Source organism: Sphaeramia orbicularis, chromosome 16 (genome assembly GCF_902148855.1).
Source record: "Sphaeramia orbicularis chromosome 16, fSphaOr1.1, whole genome shotgun sequence".
Classification (NCBI taxonomy): domain Eukaryota; kingdom Metazoa; phylum Chordata; class Actinopteri; order Kurtiformes; family Apogonidae; genus Sphaeramia; species Sphaeramia orbicularis.
This window is the reverse complement of record NC_043972.1, coordinates 46,799,918-46,818,795: the sequence shown is the minus strand read 5'-3', so window position 1 is coordinate 46,818,795 and position 18,878 is coordinate 46,799,918. Positions and strand designations below refer to the sequence as shown.

The 18,878-nt window shown below is 36.5% G+C and overlaps 2 protein-coding genes across 2 annotated transcripts in view; both read right to left on the bottom strand.

Annotated features, from left to right (window-relative positions):
* The window catches only part of LOC115435634 (zinc finger protein 239-like), a 695,125-nt gene that overhangs the window by 523,692 nt on the left and 152,555 nt on the right, over window positions 1-18,878 (bottom strand). The window lies entirely within an intron of this gene.
* rab25b (RAB25, member RAS oncogene family b) overlaps window positions 4,042-18,878 on the bottom strand; it is a 29,183-nt gene continuing 14,346 nt past the window's right edge. Inside the window, exons 2-5 of the mRNA XM_030158216.1 lie at window positions 17,101-17,296; window positions 13,353-13,546; window positions 11,564-11,644; window positions 4,042-5,015 (exon numbers count right to left, since the gene is read on the bottom strand). Of these exons, the coding sequence (XP_030014076.1) occupies window positions 4,897-5,015; window positions 11,564-11,644; window positions 13,353-13,546; window positions 17,101-17,296 (590 nt within the window). The 3' untranslated portion in view covers window positions 4,042-4,896. The remainder of the gene's footprint in view (window positions 5,016-11,563; window positions 11,645-13,352; window positions 13,547-17,100; window positions 17,297-18,878) is intronic.

The following is an 18,878-nucleotide window of genomic DNA, read 5'->3' as shown; positions in this document are numbered from 1 at the left end:
TCAACCAAAAGAAAAAAGTTGCACAGGCAATATTTGACTGCACCACCTTTGGTTTTGATGACAAGAAACATTCATTGTGACATCTTATTTGCAACATAATGCTTATGTAGTGTCACAATAAGGTTCATAATCTTTCTTCCATCCATAGTTGCATTTTTTGATTATTGATGATGGAGAATCGGACTGCTACATCAAGTTTTTATCACATCCCAAATCAGTCTGGACTTTATGGAGGCTAATCCATGTGTGTAAATGATGTCTCATTCTCCCTGAACCATTGTGTCAAAAGCCTGATGATCCTGATCAATCCTGGCATTGCCTAATCTTTTTGACATTAAAGACATGAGAGGACACTTACTGCATCAGTTAGAGTTAAATAACCTGTTACAGCTGGAACATGATTAACCACTGCAGTACTTACCCATGGAAGGATCTGAGCTATTTGCTGAGTTAAATCCAGGCAGTTACTTTTTTTTGCCCAGGCTGTTTATTTAATATTATTAAATATTATGAACCTTATTGTGACACTACGTAAGCATTATGTGGCAAAAAAGATGTCACAGTGAATGTCTCCTGTAATCAAAACCAAAGGTGGTGCAGAGAAATATTGCATGTGCGACTTTTTTTTTTTTTGGCCGGGCAGTGTATGTCATTATGGTAGTGTTTGGTTTCATACACACACATTTACAACATAGGTGTCAGATAAGTGCTTAAACCACAAAATGAGACTGTCATGATTTTTCTGAAAACAAATCAGATTTTTAAATTACGTTCTAGCTGCAAAGACTTTACTGCCTCTGCATTTTTGTAGCTCTGTATTCCATCAAAATCAACCTGGTGTTCATTTAGCCCTGTGCTTGTGCTGTTTCAGAATACAATTAACTTGCACCCAGTAACAGAAATGGATTAGTTTTACACCAGCTACAAAGCCACATCATTACTTCAGTTTATTATAAACCAACCAATGGCAATGTGAGCATGAAAGCATGAAAATGCTTTTATTATCAAGTTGGCTATCAGTGAGTTTCAAAAGTGATTTCAAAGATAGTACTGCTGTTGGGTCATGGAATGCAACTGCAAGATTTTTTTCAGGTGAGAACCTAATATTTAAACTTCAAATCTGTGATCCATTTATCACATTTCCAGTGTTCTTGGTGAAGTGTGGGTCTGTTAACTCCTCCCTTAAACAGGACCAACAAAACCTTTGTTATGCTCTGTTGTGTTATGGTGTGCTATGATATGCTGTGTTATGTTATGTTTTGCTATGCTATGTTATGCTCTACTATGCCATGTTATGCTATGCTATGCTATGTTATGTTATGCTATGCCATGTTATATTATACTATACTATGCCATGTTATGCTATGTTATGCTATGCTATACTATGTTATGTTATGCTATACTATACCATGTTATGTTATGTTATGCTATGCTATGTTTTGCTATGCCATGTTATGTTATGCTATACTATACCATGTTATGTTATGTTATGCTATGCTATGCCATGTTATGTTATGCTATACTATGCAATGTTATGTTATGTTATGTTATGTTATGCTACGCTATGCTATGTTACAAAGGCGATTTCTCATAGACTCCAAGGGAAGCTCAGCTTCCCCTAAAATTACAAAAATTAAATGGTCAAATATGTACAGTTGTGTTGACATTTCATTGACTACAAATGTGTTAGAACACGTTCATCTCAAAGATGAGTTCGTTCAGAATCAACGTTATCACAAGTCAACAGACTTGATGTTGTTAACTTCTCATACATTCCCGTTGCGCTGTTTTCTCATACGATCTATGGTCAATGCGTTTGCCCATAGAAGCCCGGCGTCCATGCACTTCAATGGGACTTCACGGAACAGTTTTACCTCAAAACTGGACAGTAATTGGATAAATGCCACAATGTTGTCCCGCCCCTGGACGATCAGCGTCTCTGAGGGTGAATGGAGCTGTGGGTGGTCCTCAGCTGGGCTGGACGCCGGGCTTCCAAGCGCTGATTGGAGGATCAGTTGAAAGGCTGAATCCCGTTTGATTGACAGCTATTTTGAGATATACTCCTTCAATTGACAGAGTTCAGTTTAATACCAGTGTGCATTCTGCTTGTGAAATCGAGACAGAAACCACTACGAAATTACTTGTTCATTTCTTGCAATGTAAATAAAACTCACTCATTGTACTTCCTTGTTTCAGTTTAACATAATTTCAACGTTTCTTGTTTCAGTTACATAATTTAATCATTTCTTGTTCGAGTTTAATATTGTTTTGTAGATAGTTAAATCAATCATACTGTTGGCTAGGTCGAAGTGAACTAGCTATCTAGCAAGGTGCACATGATGGCAGACAATGCTAATGGAACGGAGGGCTGAATTTATGTATAACTTGACAATTTTTTTGATGTAAGCGAACAATGAGCTTCCCCTCTGAAAGACGAGCAGCCACCACTGCTGTTATGCTATACTATGCCATGCTATATTATGTTATCCTATACTATGTTATTGTGATGGGACTAGTACAGAGGCTGAACCCAATTGCAAGACCAAAAGACTGACGTGAGTTCGAGGGTGTTTATTGAACACTTTAACAAGGGAAAAGACACAACACAGAATAATTAGTGAATCTGTGATGACGCTGTGTCCGGGGCTTGACGTCTGGGCCGTGAGTAGAATCAGCTGGCGACCAGCATGGCCGAGCCGGGAAAAACCCAACGGAATTCCGAGGTCAGTAATCCAGGCGCAGGGTTGAAACACAGGTAATCGTTGGAGGCTGAGGTACCAAAGGGAGTAGGCAGAATCGGAGTCGGGTAAACAAACCAGGTCACAGACGAGCAGGCAAAACAGGAACAGGCAGAATCGGTGGTCGAAAGACGAAACGGGTCTCAACGGGCAGACAGACTGACAGGATCCAAAAACGCTGGTAAGTAAGCACACGAGTGTAGAACACAAACTGGCAACTAGACAGGGGAAGACACAGGGTTTAAATACACAAGAGGGCGGGAAAACAATTAGACACAGGTGGAACACATCAGGGTGGAGTCAGGTAATCAGCGCAGGTGAAACAATCAGGGAAGGGAAGTAAAGACACCAGACATGACACATGAGGGAAACTTAACAAAATAAAACAGGAAATGACAGACAACATAAATGACAGACAACATAAAAGACAGACAAATCCAGACACAGTCTGGGAGCCGACATGACAGTTATGCCACACTATGCTGTGTTATGCTGTGCTATGTGATGCTATACCATGCTATGTTATGTTGTGCTATGCTATGTTATGCTATACTATGCCATGTTATGTTATGCTATGCTATGTTATGTTATCTTATGCTTTGCTATGTTATGTTATGTTATGTTATGTTCACATTCATACCAAGTCACAAGTACAATGTCTCCAAAGTGAATCCAATGCATCTGTGTCATGACATGTAATGCCATTAATGGCCATTAGATGCTAGCTTCAAAAAAGGTTAAGCTATCATGGACGTAAATACTGAGTTGATCATTTACTCATGGTCATTTGATGATGATGACCAAAATGCAAGCTGATCTTGTTGGCCATGTTAGGCTTGCCTCTGTCTGCAGGTGTGGGTGCTGCTCTAGGTCCAGCTCTCCTGACAGAGAGCATGTTCTTTGACTTTTTAGTTCTTTGCAAACTGAGAGAACTGCTTTGAGATTAAGCACCGGCTCCAACTCCCATGGTGCTACAGGAGCTGCACCTCTGATACTATCAATAGCCACATCCAGCGCTGATTATGTTTATTGTTATATTTATTATACTATTTGAAAAGTTTCTAATAAAAGTTAAAACTAATTGCGGTGGCATTGTGCAAGAATAAAAAACATTGTCATCACATCTTCCCAGTCCTTTAAAGAGGCCTCCCCACTTATTCTGGGCCTGGATCAACATTCTGGTACTTTAGTCAAATTTAATTGGGCTGGCTAATTATCTCAGCTCAGCCAGAGGAAAAATGAGCTATCTTGTTTGAAAAGGTTGCCCAACCCTGACCCATTCTGTCAGAATGAAGCCGAGTTTAAAATTCATGTCTCCTTTACTTTTTATATCTTTTAGTTTGTTTTTTTTTTTTTTTATTTCTATAAATGAAGTTTTCAGACCTCATTACAGACTTCTCATAAGGTTACAAACTTATGGTAATTTCAGGCTTTTGATGTGAAACTATTGTGAGAGGCTCATTCAGACACATATATAGACACAATAATCTCAGTTGCAATAATAACTGCAAAGAACTGTTATTAAAGAATGGTTTTAATGTGAGGGACAAACAATATTTTAAATGTGCAGATGTGGTAAACTTTGCCTTGTGTGAACAGGTAATATTTTGAAAATGTGTAATAAAATGCAAATTGAACGCAACATCATCATTGTCTCCAAAAATGATTTATTTCACTAAAGAAATTCAATCAGTCTGATCACAGATCAGCTGGAGCATGAATCACAGTCTGTGAACACATTAGTAACAAACCAAACTGTTGATTTGAAGAAAGCAGACATGTGTAATTTGCATTTAAAGCAGTTTGCAGTGATTATAGTTCAAAGTCTTAAAAATGTGGATTGAAATCTTTCATCACAGAGGTAATACAGTTGTTTTACCTTTGACCTAGTGTGTTCTGAGGTCAGTGGAGATTCATGTTGGTTTCCAGCTTCACATTATTCATTGTACATTAAACATAAATATATTTCTCCACTTCCCAGCCCTTACATCATCAGCAAATCAGTCATTTCAAAGTGGCATCCTTTTAGCGAGGACCATTAAAACCAAGGACCCGAGTTGCTCCTCTGGCAGGTCCTCCACTCTCAGGGCAGTGGGAGACACCCAAGTGGTTCTGTGGTCCACCCTGAGACCTTGTGGGCTCCTGGAGGATGGTGTGTTCAGATATTCCGGCAGCAAGGCTTCTTCTCCTCTGTGTTGTCTGCTCCGGAGCTGCTCAGGGACACAGCGCTGATGGGGCCTCGGACCACTTGCTTACTGCTTGCCTTCTTGTGAATCTCTGGAAGAAGAAAAGAAATGTCAGTAGATTTGCACACTTTTAAGGTCATAAAGGTCAGGATAGTTTCCACAAACAAACAACAAAAACCATCTGCTTCTGGAAGACTACTCCCTCCAAAAAATATATTCTGATTTGTCCCAGAACTCGTGATTAGATTCACAGCAGTGGCAGTTGGTTTGGGGACATCCTCTTAAAATTACTTGGAGACGGGCTGTGACGTTAGACATGTTAATTAGCTAAAAGATTCCTGAAATAAAAAAAGCATTAAGTATTACAGTATAATGCATGTAGTTTGTGTCTACATGTATTGAAGTTTTTTTCCACTGTATTTACTATCTACCAGTGACTGTGTACATGAATCAAAAACAGAAGCAGGTGAATTAAAGAATGTGCTTGGACTGTGAATCAGAATTAGTTTTATTTTCTTGTCCTCATGTGATTAAATAATTTTGGCTGTGCAAAATGTGAACGAACTTGAACTTGAATGAACTTGAAGTGGGCAATTATTCTGATCCAAATGTTATTAGGTAGGCGACTACAGTGAATCTAGGTATGCCACAGGGCTTGGTCTATGGAACATGAAAGATAAAAATAATATTGTCTCAAAGACCAGTTGTGGTTTCTTGGAATTAAGAGAGAATAATTCGAATTTCAGAGATTTTCATATGTGTGAGTGGATTAAATTGAGGGCAGATGTGAAGTTTAGATGAACTGGGATTGTGGGTGTGAAATTATGGAATGGACCTTATGATGCATTTAAGTTATCCACTCCTTTGGTGAAGTTTAAAAAAAAAAAAAAAAGAGTACATTTAAATTATTCAGAAATATTGAATTGAGATGGTAGAAGTGTTTTTGTTGTTGATTTTTTTTTTTTTTTTTTTTTTTTTACTTATTATGGTGTGAATGCTTGATGCTGTACACATTTAAGTTGATGTAAGCAGTGTATTAGTTGAAAAGGATTGGCAAAAAAAAATAAGCTTTTGCTTCTAGCCTATTCCTTTTTTGGTTTTTATGTTTATTACGATTGATGTACTGAGTACAACAACTGATGTAAAACCAAAAATAAATTCATTCATTCATTCATTCATTCATTCATTCAATCTAATGAATTTAATGAATCCTAAGGTACAATGTATATGAGGCACTCATATACAGAACATCATCGTAGTCAAGCAATGGTAAAAAAAAAAAAAAAAAAAAAAAAAAAAAGCCGATACAAGGTATTTGTGAGCTCTGAGGGAGAAGCAGGATTGTCAACTTGATCCTCAATTTGTGGACCAAGCTGACAATATTAGTTTGGAAAGAATGCTCCAGATTGACCAGAAAGCCAAGGTACTAATAACTGAAAAGTAATTCTATCAGATTGCTTTGGGTGGTTGTTATTGACTGAATATCCCCAGTATTCCACAGCTCTGGGAAAACACCATGAGTTTGTTTTTTTCTGCATTTACAATTTTAAGGTCTGCAGACAAGACTGGACTATAATAAAAGCAGTCTGTAAAAACTTTAAAGCATGGGCAACTGAGGAGCAGCAGATTACCATGTCATCAGTGTCAAAATGATGCATGATATCTGACAGGTCATTGCACACATTATTCATGTAAATACAATATAAAATGGGTCCTAAGGCCAAGCCCTGTGGCATACCTTTGGACATATTAAGAAAAGAGGAGGAGGAACCAGCTAATTAGACACACTGTGCTCTGTTTGTCAGATAATCTAAACTGGTTGGTTTGAGATGCAGGACCAGCTGGCTTTCTTGTGTCCAATTTTTTTTTTTTTTTTTTTTTTTTTTTTAGCACTCAGAGAACCTCAGCAATAGACACAGGGGTAAGACTGAAGGAGCAAAATAAAAATCTGGGAGAAATAAAATGTTCATTAAAATAATTCAACATGGTTGGTTTATCTGTCAACATTTTTTTTAGAAGTGGATTTTACTACTTTCTTAACTTTTTAGGATCATTCAGGTGTTTAATCATTTCAGTGAGGTAAAGGTCAGACTTGTCTTTCTTAAAGAAGTCCATTATTACACAGTGTAACAGAGTATGAGGCAAAACACCACTTAGCTCTTTACAAAAAACACAAAAATGTCTGTGGAGTTTATTCATTCACACCCATGAGTGATTTAGATTGACCAACTACCCTATTAAGGTGCATGTCTTTGGATTGGAGGAGGAGGCTGGAGTACCTGGAGAGAACCCAAACGGACACAGGGGGAACATGCCCCTATACCCCTGTGGAGTTTAGTTAAACATTAAATCAAAAGATTAGGACATGTCAACATACATATTTTATCCACTGAATGAAACATCAGAATGAGGCTCCATCACTGCTGCACTGGAAAAAAATTGAAATTTTACCAAGTGTGTTTTTTTCATTTTTAGTGAAAATATCTCATCACACTTAAAATAAGACATAACCACCTAAAGAGTAACTTTTCAGTGAGGTATAAGAACTTACTTTTAGACAATAGATCTTGAAAATCTTATTTCAACAAATCTTACCAAGACAATTTTCACTTGTTCCATTGGCAGATTTTTTTTCTTAATTCAAGATTTTTTTTTTTTTTTTTTTCTTCATTCAAGATTTTTTTTAATCTTTTTTGCTTAATTTAAGCAAAAAATCTGCCAGCGGAACAAATGAAAATTATCTTGGTAAGATTTCTTGAAATAAGATTTTCAAGATCTATTGTCTAAAATTAAGTTGTTATATCTCACAGAAAAGTTACTCTTTAGGTGATTATGTATTATTTTAAGTGTGATAACATATTTTCACTAGAAATAAGAAAAATACACTTGGTAAGAATTTGATTTTTTCCAGCATGTTTTCATTCACTTGTGCCCTCAGTCTTGTAAACACCAACCACCAATGATTCACAGGAAGTAGACTACCATTGATTGACTACTTGGATTCTCCCTCTACTTCCCTCACTCAGTCTGAATGATAACCCTTTCAGAGTCTCCACTGCAACGTAAATCAACAACCTCCAGGCTAGCATTTATACTCTGAAAAAGACATGTTAAGACAAAGATCTAGATCATGCAAAAAGACAAAGACAAACAAGTAACTTTTAACATTCTTCTCTAAGGTGTTTTTTTTTTTTTTTTATACAGTGGCTGACAAGGGCCAAACACACTGCAAAGGCCCAATGTGTCTGCAATGGCCTAATGCGTCTCAGTTAGAGAAAATAGCTGCAAGTACAGAAACGATGCAAATTCACAAACTCAAACACAAGTCTAAAGGAGGTACAAAAAGAGTGCAAATGAAATAAAGTGCTGCAAGTAACAAAAACAAATGCATAATCATCGAATGCTCTGCAAATAGAGAAACGATGCAAAGCACAAAACGATGCAAAATAAGAAAACATTTGCAAACGAAAAACGCTGCATAACCAGTCAGTAAAACGGAAGTGCTTCAAACCTACAGGGGGCGTTGTCAGTAGAACAGCTCAATGCAGAGACACACAGGATAGAGAGAGAGATGGAGAACTGCTGAATAACAGTAGTCGCTTTTCCATTGAACATGTGCGCAAAACTTTACCAATATTTACTAAATGTTGAAAAAACAGAAGAGCGTAATGTCGGCTTTTCCATTAAATCACAAATGCAATGATTTGTTTATTTATTATTGTGAGATGACACGAGAAGTCATTCCATAAACATGATGACGAACGTAAATATGGTGTTGATTTACAGATATATTCATTATTATTATATATTATCTGTCTAACTCGTACTAAATTAAAAAATGATTGGGTTTCCAGGTGTGTCCACACATACCGTGACATGTTTCTTCTTCTTCTTCGCTTGTTGTAATGTCCGTAAACATCAGGTTTTTTAATTCACCTGACTCTAGTTGAGAAAAAAGGTGTTTCCATTTTGCAGCTTTTCATAGCATTCCATTTGCGCTACGCCCAAAAAACCACCTCTTGCCAGCGCAAGAACTTTTAATCGAAAAATGAGACTTTTGGCAAAATTGTCGTTTTTCCATTACGTCAGTTTTTATGCACAAGTTATATTTGTGCAATTTGAGAGTCAATGGAAACGTGACTAATGTTTCAAACTACAGCTGGAACAAACTGAAGTTATGGCATAGCATGGTAATGTGACTTTTATTTGATTATATTTTACACCAGTCTAGTCCATAAATATATCGCTGTACAATGCCGCACATTCTGTGACATTTATTTTACTGTATTTTACACCAGACTTCACAACAGTTCCACTGAGAGCGCCCCCTGCAGGTTTGGAGCACTTTTGTTGTAGTTGATTCTGCATTTGTTTTTATTTCTTGCAGTGCAATTTTCATTTGCATCACGTTCCTCTTTTTGTACCCCGTTTAGGCTTGTGTTTGAGTTTGTGAATTTGCATCGTTTCTGTACTTGCAGCTGTTCTCTGTAACTGATACACATTGGACCATTGCAGTGTGTTTGGCCCTTGTCAGCCACCGTAGTTTTTGCTGTATCACTGCTTTATCATTACACCAGAGGACTGTGATTGTGGTTAAAAGAAATCCAAATATAATGAATAAAATAAATAAAATAGGCAGTATTCTCTGCTCTGTAATGCTGTGGGTGGAAAGACCTTTTCATGCCAAGGGTGTGACAAAAAAAAAAGAAAAAAAGAAATCAAAGTACAAAACACTCCGTGGCACATATTTTAGATCTAACATATTCACAGAAGCAGTTTTGGGACAGTCATGATGATTATTCAGCAGAAGATTGGAATATACTCTATCTATGCTGGGCCATTTGACACCAATAATAATGGATTCAACATAAACTAAAGCCTCTAGTGCAGCTGTGTGTCCAGTCCAGCTGATCCAGGATACTTGGTTCCTTTGGGTCTATGTCCAGGTAAAAAGACACACGGTGCAAAGCATTTGATTCACAAGAATATGATATGATATGATATGATATGGACATTACAGTAACTCAGTGGTTCCCAACCTTTTTTGGCTCATGACCCCATTTTAACATCACAAATTTCTGGCGACCCCAGACATTCAAAACGGAGACTTTTTTGTTTTGCTAAAATTAATTTATTTTTCATCATGTAATAATTTTCTATACTATGTTGCAAATAAACATTAATTTTAGATGACATTTAGTCTATATAATGTATATTATTATGGACAGAGGCAGAAAAGCCGGGTGTAGATTACTGCACAAAGTTAGAATTTGATTTTCCTTGGTCAGGATATGTACAGTCAGTCCATCTTGGATTTACAAGGCTGACAATTAATACTGAACAAACAAGAACTCAAACTATGAATTATGAAAGAGCTGCAGCATCTGAAACCGACCACAATGAACATTTGACAGATAAACAGTACCACAGTGCTTCAGTTTCAACTTCATAGTTTGTCATGTCTTTTATGGATTGTGATTGTCTCTCTCAACTCACCATATATTTTTTGTTAGTATGTATTTTGTTTTTTTAATCAGTTACTAGAAATTTCAGGCAACCCCATTTGAATTCCAGGCAACCCCACTTTCAGTCCCAACCCCAAGGTTGAAAAACACTGCAGTAACTCTTCACTATTCTGATAGTCCACTTATTAGTCATTGTTGCTCTACACGTAGTCAGTCACATCAATATCTTTTTATTCATCTTAATTTTTGTCTTTCATAGCAAACTAAAGACCATTACACACGTGGCTGAAAATCAACAGATCCAGCTCCATCGCTGTTGCCAGTTTCACACAAATGATTGGTTGATGCCTTTATTCATGCTGTGAATAAATGTTGGTTTTTTTGGTGAAAAATATTTGCGACCTGTGTGAAAATACTCATAATATAAACAGCTTAAAAGAATAAAAAATAAATAAATACTGATTTGCAAAAAAAAAACAAAAAAAAACAAAACACCCTGTGCATGAAGGCTATTACTGTAAAGATGAGGCTGATGTAACAATTTTAAAACCAGTTTGATGTGAAGCCTGACATCAGGTTGATCTGACTCACCAAATTTTACCACTGTGTTCATACTCCCACTCAGCAGACCCTCCCAAGTGCAAAAATATACTGAATGACAGTTTAGTAACTCCAGCCCACTTGGCAGCTGTAATGCTTGTAAAACCTGGTTTGACAATCACCAGTAAACACTAATTAATGAACAGAAGAACCAGGGGTGAGACAGTGGTATTGCTCTGATACAGTGTAGAAATAGGTCTGGTTATGCAAGAGTACAACAGCACTGTAATTAGCACTGGTGTAACGTTTTGCCTGCAATGTTGACATGTTGTCTCATCTGCGTTTTTGGCTTTAACTCCTTAGTCAGTTTCAAATCCAACATGGTGCCATATTGGTGCAGTTTGTTTTCTCTGAGACTAAGCCTGCCATGTCTCCTTCATCACGCAAAGTGTTTTTCCATCCAGTTGATATTTATACACTGTAGAGAAAATCATTCACGGGATGAAAGTTACAAATTCCACATGAAGAAGACAACTGTGACAGCTTTACTGTTCTGTCTTTGAACCTCTGTAGGTTTCAGCTAAGAGCCATAGATTTAGACAAACTAGAAAACAATCAAATACACATCCGTTACCTGCCAGGACATTGGTGAAAGCAGCTTCCACATTAGTTGATTCCAAAGCTGAGGTCTCAAGGAACAAGAGACCCTTCTTTTCTAAATAAAACAAAAGTGTCATAATTAATTTAAGTCACTTTAAATACATGCAGTTTTCTCTTAATATCTGAACAACTTATGATTTTTCACTGATGTTATTCTTTTTCAGGAAAACCACAAGATGATTCACTGTAAACCCACCTGAAGCATAATGTTTGAAAATGAATCTTTGAAATGAAAATAATAAAGTCCAAAGACACTGCTGATAAAAAGTAGTTACAAGATTTGTAAAATGATTAAGTCTTAACATATTATTATATAGTTATATACAGGGTGTCCCAAAAAATTTGACATCATTTCATCATCTAATAATTTGTTTAAAATTAGTTTACTCTTTTTGCTCCAAAAAGTGTAATCATTTTAATTGTTCTGCTTCCAGGAATAGACATGCCGTTTACTGCAACAGAGAAGGTGTTCTGTGTATTGAAGTACGCCCAAACTCAGTCAAATGTGATGCACAATGTGAATTTGTTAGAAAATTTCACAAACAAGTGCCAACAGGAAAGCAGATTTGGACGTGGCATAAGGAGTTTCAAGACCAAGGCTGTTTGTGTCGGAAAGGAACTCCATTCTGACTTTATGTGTGCCGCGTCACACTGAACATTTGAAATAACTTTGGAACATTATAAAACTACCATCCCCCAGAATTTTTCGTTTGAAATTTGTAGAATAAAACATTTTAGGTCCAAAATCACTATCATTTCTCCTGTCTCATGTAGTCACTCCAATATGGACATCTGAAACGATGTCAATTTTTTTGGGACACCCTGTATATATATTACTGTGTGTGAGTGTGTGTGTGTGTGTTACTCCTCATTCACTGCGCATAATACAATACAATATACACAGACCAGTAAAATAACAAGCACAATAACCTATAAATAATAATCCAAATTCTTCTCTTTGTTTTAGTGCGAAAAAAGTTAAATTACATGATGAAAATGTGAACAACCTGAACAACCATGTCCAACCTGAAAATTTCAAGTTATTATTAAAACAACCTACAAATCACTGTGGATCTACAAATGCACAAAACATTTAGTAAAAGACAGACTGTTGTTAAAATTGCACATTTCAGGTTGTTTATATTTGTTCAGGTTATTCACATTATATTGTGAAAAGACTGTTTGTAAATGTAAATATTTTTATAATGTAATTTTACTTCTTTCCACATTAAACCAAGAATTTAGAGGTTATTATGGTATTATTTTACTTGACTCTGTCTGTCTGTCTGTCTGTCTGTCTGTCTATCTATCTATTGATCTATCGATCCAGCTACCTACCTACTTACCATCTACCTATCTATCTGTCTGTCTGTCCGTCCGTCCGTCCGTCTGTCCGTCCATCCATCCATCCATCCATCCATCCATCCATCCATCCATCCATGTGTACATGTATTATTTATATTTTGTAGGCTGTTTCCATGTGATGTTCTGTCATTTTATGTGACTAAAAATCAACTCATTCTGTCATTCAGATATGAGGATGGGAACCAGTTTTACAATTGGAGATTTGTGTTTTTTTGTGGCCTGACATCAGCCAATTACCTCTATCATCTCCAAATTGTGATTATTATCATCAGTCTTTAAACGTCTACCATCAGTCGTACTGTCTCTGCAGTATACCCCATTATGCTCCTATTGTTCTGAACAATGAACACACAAATCCAATACAGTGATTTGCAGAACAGTGGTGTTTTCTTTTCTACCTGCAAAGTCTTTAGCTTCCTCAGTGGGCACAGATCTGTCTGATTCCAAGTCCGTCTTGTTGCCCACCAGCATAACCACAATGTGGGCGTCAGCGTGCTCGTACAGCTCCTTCAGCCAACGCTCCACACTCTCGTAGGTCAGGTGTTTGGTGATATCATAGACCAGCAGGGCTCCAAGCGCCCCTCGGTAATACCTGGTTGGAGGAGATCGACTTTTCTCTTATTGTGGGGTTTAAAATATCCATTGTGACAGTACCTGTAGAATTCCAATAAAGCTGACATAAAACAAAGGGTCAACATCAAAAATCTTTGTGAACTTAATTGGCCTCTCAGACAAATTAAGCTGTTTTCCCCCCTGTCAGCTGAGACAAAAAATTAAATGACTGATATTGCTCTGAAGTCATGAACCATTCATTATTTCCTCCCCAATTACATTTCTGCTCCCCTCTTCCAATCGCATAATTAATTCCACTTTAATAGGTTTTAGCTGCTTGTTATAGCACAAATGGGAAATTCCATGGGAGAGAGAATTTGCATACATGGAACAAGTCGGCAAAGTAATTACTCAAAAAGCCAAGCTGTCAGAAAAGGACTAGTCCAGTGGTGTCCTCATGGTTTTTTCATGCCATTGAAATACAACTGACATGGTTCCATTGTTTTAAAACCAGTTTAATCCTTCAAGCTTAATTAAAAAAAGGAAGTGTCAGATAGAACAGGCACATGCTAAAGGCTGAGTGTTGAAACAAAGTGGACAGGAGATGGAAACATGTCTGTTGCTGTTTCAGGTAAACTGGGAGGAGATCGGTGCCTGTTCCTGCCTGTGTTTTAGCTGATAACAAAACCACCCAACATGCACACATACAGGTTGCTCAACAACTGCAGGGCAAGACAAGCATGAAATGTTAATTTATAAACGTCCACTGCCTTTTGTGTGCACACTTAAGAAGACTGAACAGTATTTAATAAAGTGGATCTATTCTATATGTAACAATACCGGGTGGGTGAAGTTACATTAACCTTAACCCATAAAGACCCAAAAATCCACCATCGACCAAGAGCATCAACTGATCTAAAATATTTAATAACCTTTGATCCACTTATCATATCAATCCATGTAAATAATTGGTGTAAAATACAGTTTGTCATCTTTTCATGGTCATCAGATATGACCCATTTGGACATTCAGTGGCTCCGTAGTTACCGTGGAAACACCGTCATCTTCTACAACATTGATTCACCAGTAAAACACAATGGGTGGAGATACTTGCGTCGTGTTCAGTTATTGATAGATTTCCTGAAAAAGTCACTTTTTCTTAATTTTTTTTCTGTTGTTGATATAATAACCTTTGAATTAAGGTTTCATGAACATTTACATGGTCGGGTAATTCAATATAGGGAAAATCACATGATTTACACTGAAAAATGCAAAATATATAGGATAATATTACAATAAATGGTGATAAATCACTTAAGAAAGGTGAAATTGAGAGAAAGCTTAATCTGGGAACTGTCATGAACACTGAGTGTTTATGGGTTAAGCTTGGCAGCTGGGTGAGGATTTATTTATTTATTTTTAGTACAAACACAGTTATATCCAAAATGAAGGCATCATTTGAGTGACTAGGTTAAGTGTGTTCTCCCAACATAAAAACTGCTTTTAGTGGGAGGAAACTTTAAAGCAGTTCTATAACAAGTGAATTCATTTTCCTACTTGGAACACAAGAAAAAAGTTGACCTCATCAAAACCATATGAAACTCAGAGGAGAAGCATCAGTTGTAGATCGAAGATCGAGATCAAAATGATGAAAAAAAAAAAAAAAAACGAAAGAAAGAAGATAAAAATATATACGTAAAACATTCAACAAGACTAAAAGATTTGACAAGAGTAGACATATTTAATAAAAGCAAAAATGATTAAAACAGCATAAAAGAAGCAAAAAAATATGTTACAAAAAGACATTCAGACAGAATTTTGTTAGTGAAATAACAGAAATGTCAATCTATGGGCAATTCCTGATTTATTTTATAAATTTGGGTTCCAAGGACACAGTAAATTACTCTTTTGGATCTCAAGCAGAGATGGTTTTAGAACAACTGGGTTATTCAAGTTCTTATTAGAAAATAGAATAGAAATTATGTTGTTTAATACCCCGCCTCCCAAAGGGAAGGCAAGGGGTGTTGTTTTTGGTTCAGTTTGTTTGTTTGATTGTTAGCACTCTAGCAGCAAAACTATTGGTTGAATTCATACCAAATTGGGTTTATAGATCACCAGTGACCCAGAATAGATGTGGTTACATTTTGGACAAAAGTAGGTCAACGTTCACATTATTTATGATTTTTTAAAATCTGTTTTCTTCTCCCATTTACTTATAATGGGCGAAATTTCACATGTCTATAAAAACATCAATTTTGTTTCAATTTACATCAAACTTGGCACATATATAGAGGCAGTTGATATGACATCAGCACACGCATAGACATGATGACAACAGCTGGATCGATGCCAAAATAAGCTACAACATGTGTGAGGGGTGGAGATTGTTGTGCCTGGCACCACTTGTTTTGTTATTATTGCTTAGTATTATAAGAATATGTACATTTGTTTTAGGTTGTGAAAAATGTATTTAAAAGCAGTGAATTCCACTTCCATAAAAGAAGTCTATAGTAAGTGAAACTGATCTGAAATGCTTATTCATATTGATCACATTTATTTTTATATGCAGCTGGGGATTCCTGACAATAAATCTGATGTAGCAATCAGTATATGTGGAGATTTACAAATAAAAATAACTGTAGCTGTCCCACACTGTAACAATATGTAGTTCTGAACTGTACAGACACTAAACTGACGAGAGAAAAAAAAAAAAAAAAAAACACCAAGCAAGGCACCTTACCATGTAACTGTGATTTACTGTCTTGTAATTACAAGTAATGAGATTATAATTGCAGATAATATATATCACTCATGCTGATCTTTGTATACAAATATATACTGTAGAGGAAGAAGACAGAATCCAATAGCATTTTATTTGTCCAGTGTAGTAATAATATGTACTGAATCAGATGATATGGAATCTGCAAAACCTGCAATCATCTTAACTCAAGTATTTATTGGTAATCATAAATGTTGATATGATAATGTCTAAATAATGTATGAGATTTTATTACTACACTGGATAAATAAGAATATATCTATTTTTTTTTAATCAGATGTCAATATTTCTTTTGTTTTATTTTACATTTTTTTAGGAAACAATCACGATTTGTGGATCCAACTTTAAGCCAACATTATGTTTAAAATGCGATGTCTCAGGAATAGTTCTACAGAAAGTTGAAATCGGTCATAAATGTTCACTTGGATTCGAGGATAGCCTGATTAGACACATATGTTTTTGGCCTCAAGATGCAAGTAGCTTCATGTTATGTGACTCCAAGTATCTATGTCGAATAGTAGCACAACATTAGACAAACAAAACACTTCACTTTTGATTATTTTTTCTTCAGTTTTGTGAAGATGTGCATTTTTCCAGTAGCTTTCCTGATAAATAGGCTTAACTTCACAATCAAAAGATCTCGATATCACAATTACAAGATGATTTTACACAATTATGACACCTTACCTTATAATTATGAGATCGTGTTATGTAATTATGACACAGTGTCTCAAACACTCACAGACATGGTGTCTGTTTGTGTTCTTTTGATTTCCCTGTAGAACTGTGTGTGATTGTGTGTGGTCGTCACTCACGCTGAAGTGATGGCCCGGTATCGCTCCAGCCCGGCTGTGTCCCAGATCTGGGCTTTGATGCTGAAGTTGTTGAGCTGAACCGTTCGAGTGCTGAACTCCACCCCAATGGTCGTCCGGCTGTCGTGGTTGAACTCGTTCTTGGTGAAACGGGAAAGCAGATTGCTCTTGCCTACTCCAGATTCCCCTATCAGGACCACTGCAAAGGAGACCAATAGGTCATATACTCAGCATCATTGAAAACTTCACACTTCATTTTTTTTTTTTATAATGGGAGTTTAATCATGATAGTTTTCAACTCTGCTTTGATAAAATTGGCTGTACAATTCTAAACGTGAAATTTAATGAATGCTGTGTATTCATGGTATGCTCAAGGTCAGTACATTTGATGAAAAGAAAACAATACAAAATTGAAAATCACAGCAGTCAGCAGTCGCTTTTCCATTGGACATATGCACAAAACTTTACCGATATTTACTAAATGTCAAAAAAACAGAAGTGTGTAATGCTGGTTTTTCCATTTAATCACAAATGCGATGATTTGCTTGTTCATTATCGTGAGATGACACAAGAGGTCAATCCATAAACATGGCAATGAACATAAATATCACATTGATTTACAGATATATTCATTATTATTATATATTGCCCATCTATCCCAAACTAAGTTATAAAATGATTCGGTTTCTTGGTGCGTCCACACATACCGCGCCATGTTTCTTTTAAAAATCTTCTTCTTTGCTTGTGGTAAGGTCCATCAACATTATTCACATGACTCTATTTGTGGAAAGAGGTCTTTCCATTGCAGTTTTGCGAGATATACCAATTTCGCTACACCCAAAAAAAACACCTCTTGCTAGCGCCAAAACTTCTCATTGAAAAGCAAAAGATTTGGTGAAATTGTCGTTTTTATATTTGCACAATTTGAGGTTAAATGGAAAAGCGACTGGTCTCTGACCATTTGTTTGGACACAGGCTGTACAACGCCTTCTCACTGAGTCCACCAGACATTTGAGATTGTACTGAAGGCTGTCACCAACTCCTGGCCATTTATTGGATTAGGAGTCAGTCTGGATACATGTCGTCCCAACTGATCCCAGAGATGCTCAATGGGAGACAGATCAGGCCAAAAGGCTGGACCATGGTTCCAGGAAGGATGTAGTGACCTGAGCACTATGAGGACATGCATTATCCTGTTGCAGGAACAAAATTTCTGTGTATACTTTTCTTTTTTCTTTTGTTTAGACAAGGTATAGTTTTTAGATGTTATACCTTGTCTGAACAAAAGAAAAAAAGAAAAGTATAATTACATTAACAAAAGACAAAATGAACATCATTAGCCAGATTTCTGGGTGGTCGTTGTGGACCCGAGGCACAGTGACGTTGATTCTCAGATAATCTTTGAGTGATGTCGTTCTTGATATTTGGTTATTCTTCACTTTTGGGGGCATTTTATAGACAATTTCAGTCCCAGGATTATAAGTACAGGATTGGCACTGACCACTGAGGAAGATCACCTCATTCATTTGTCAGCCAATCAGACGGCAGCATACAGAGGAGGTCAAAAATGGTCACAATTCAGTTGTCATCAACATGCCTTGAGCTGTTACAATTAACTCAGCCAGAACTTATCGCTCATATAAGTAATTATAAAAACAAAAAACAAAAAAAATAAGCGTAAAATTTTCATTGATGCTGAGTATTTATAGTACAACAGATAGTGATTGTGTTAATAAACATCCCATGGTAACACTTTATCATGTTGGCTTAAGCCATTCAAA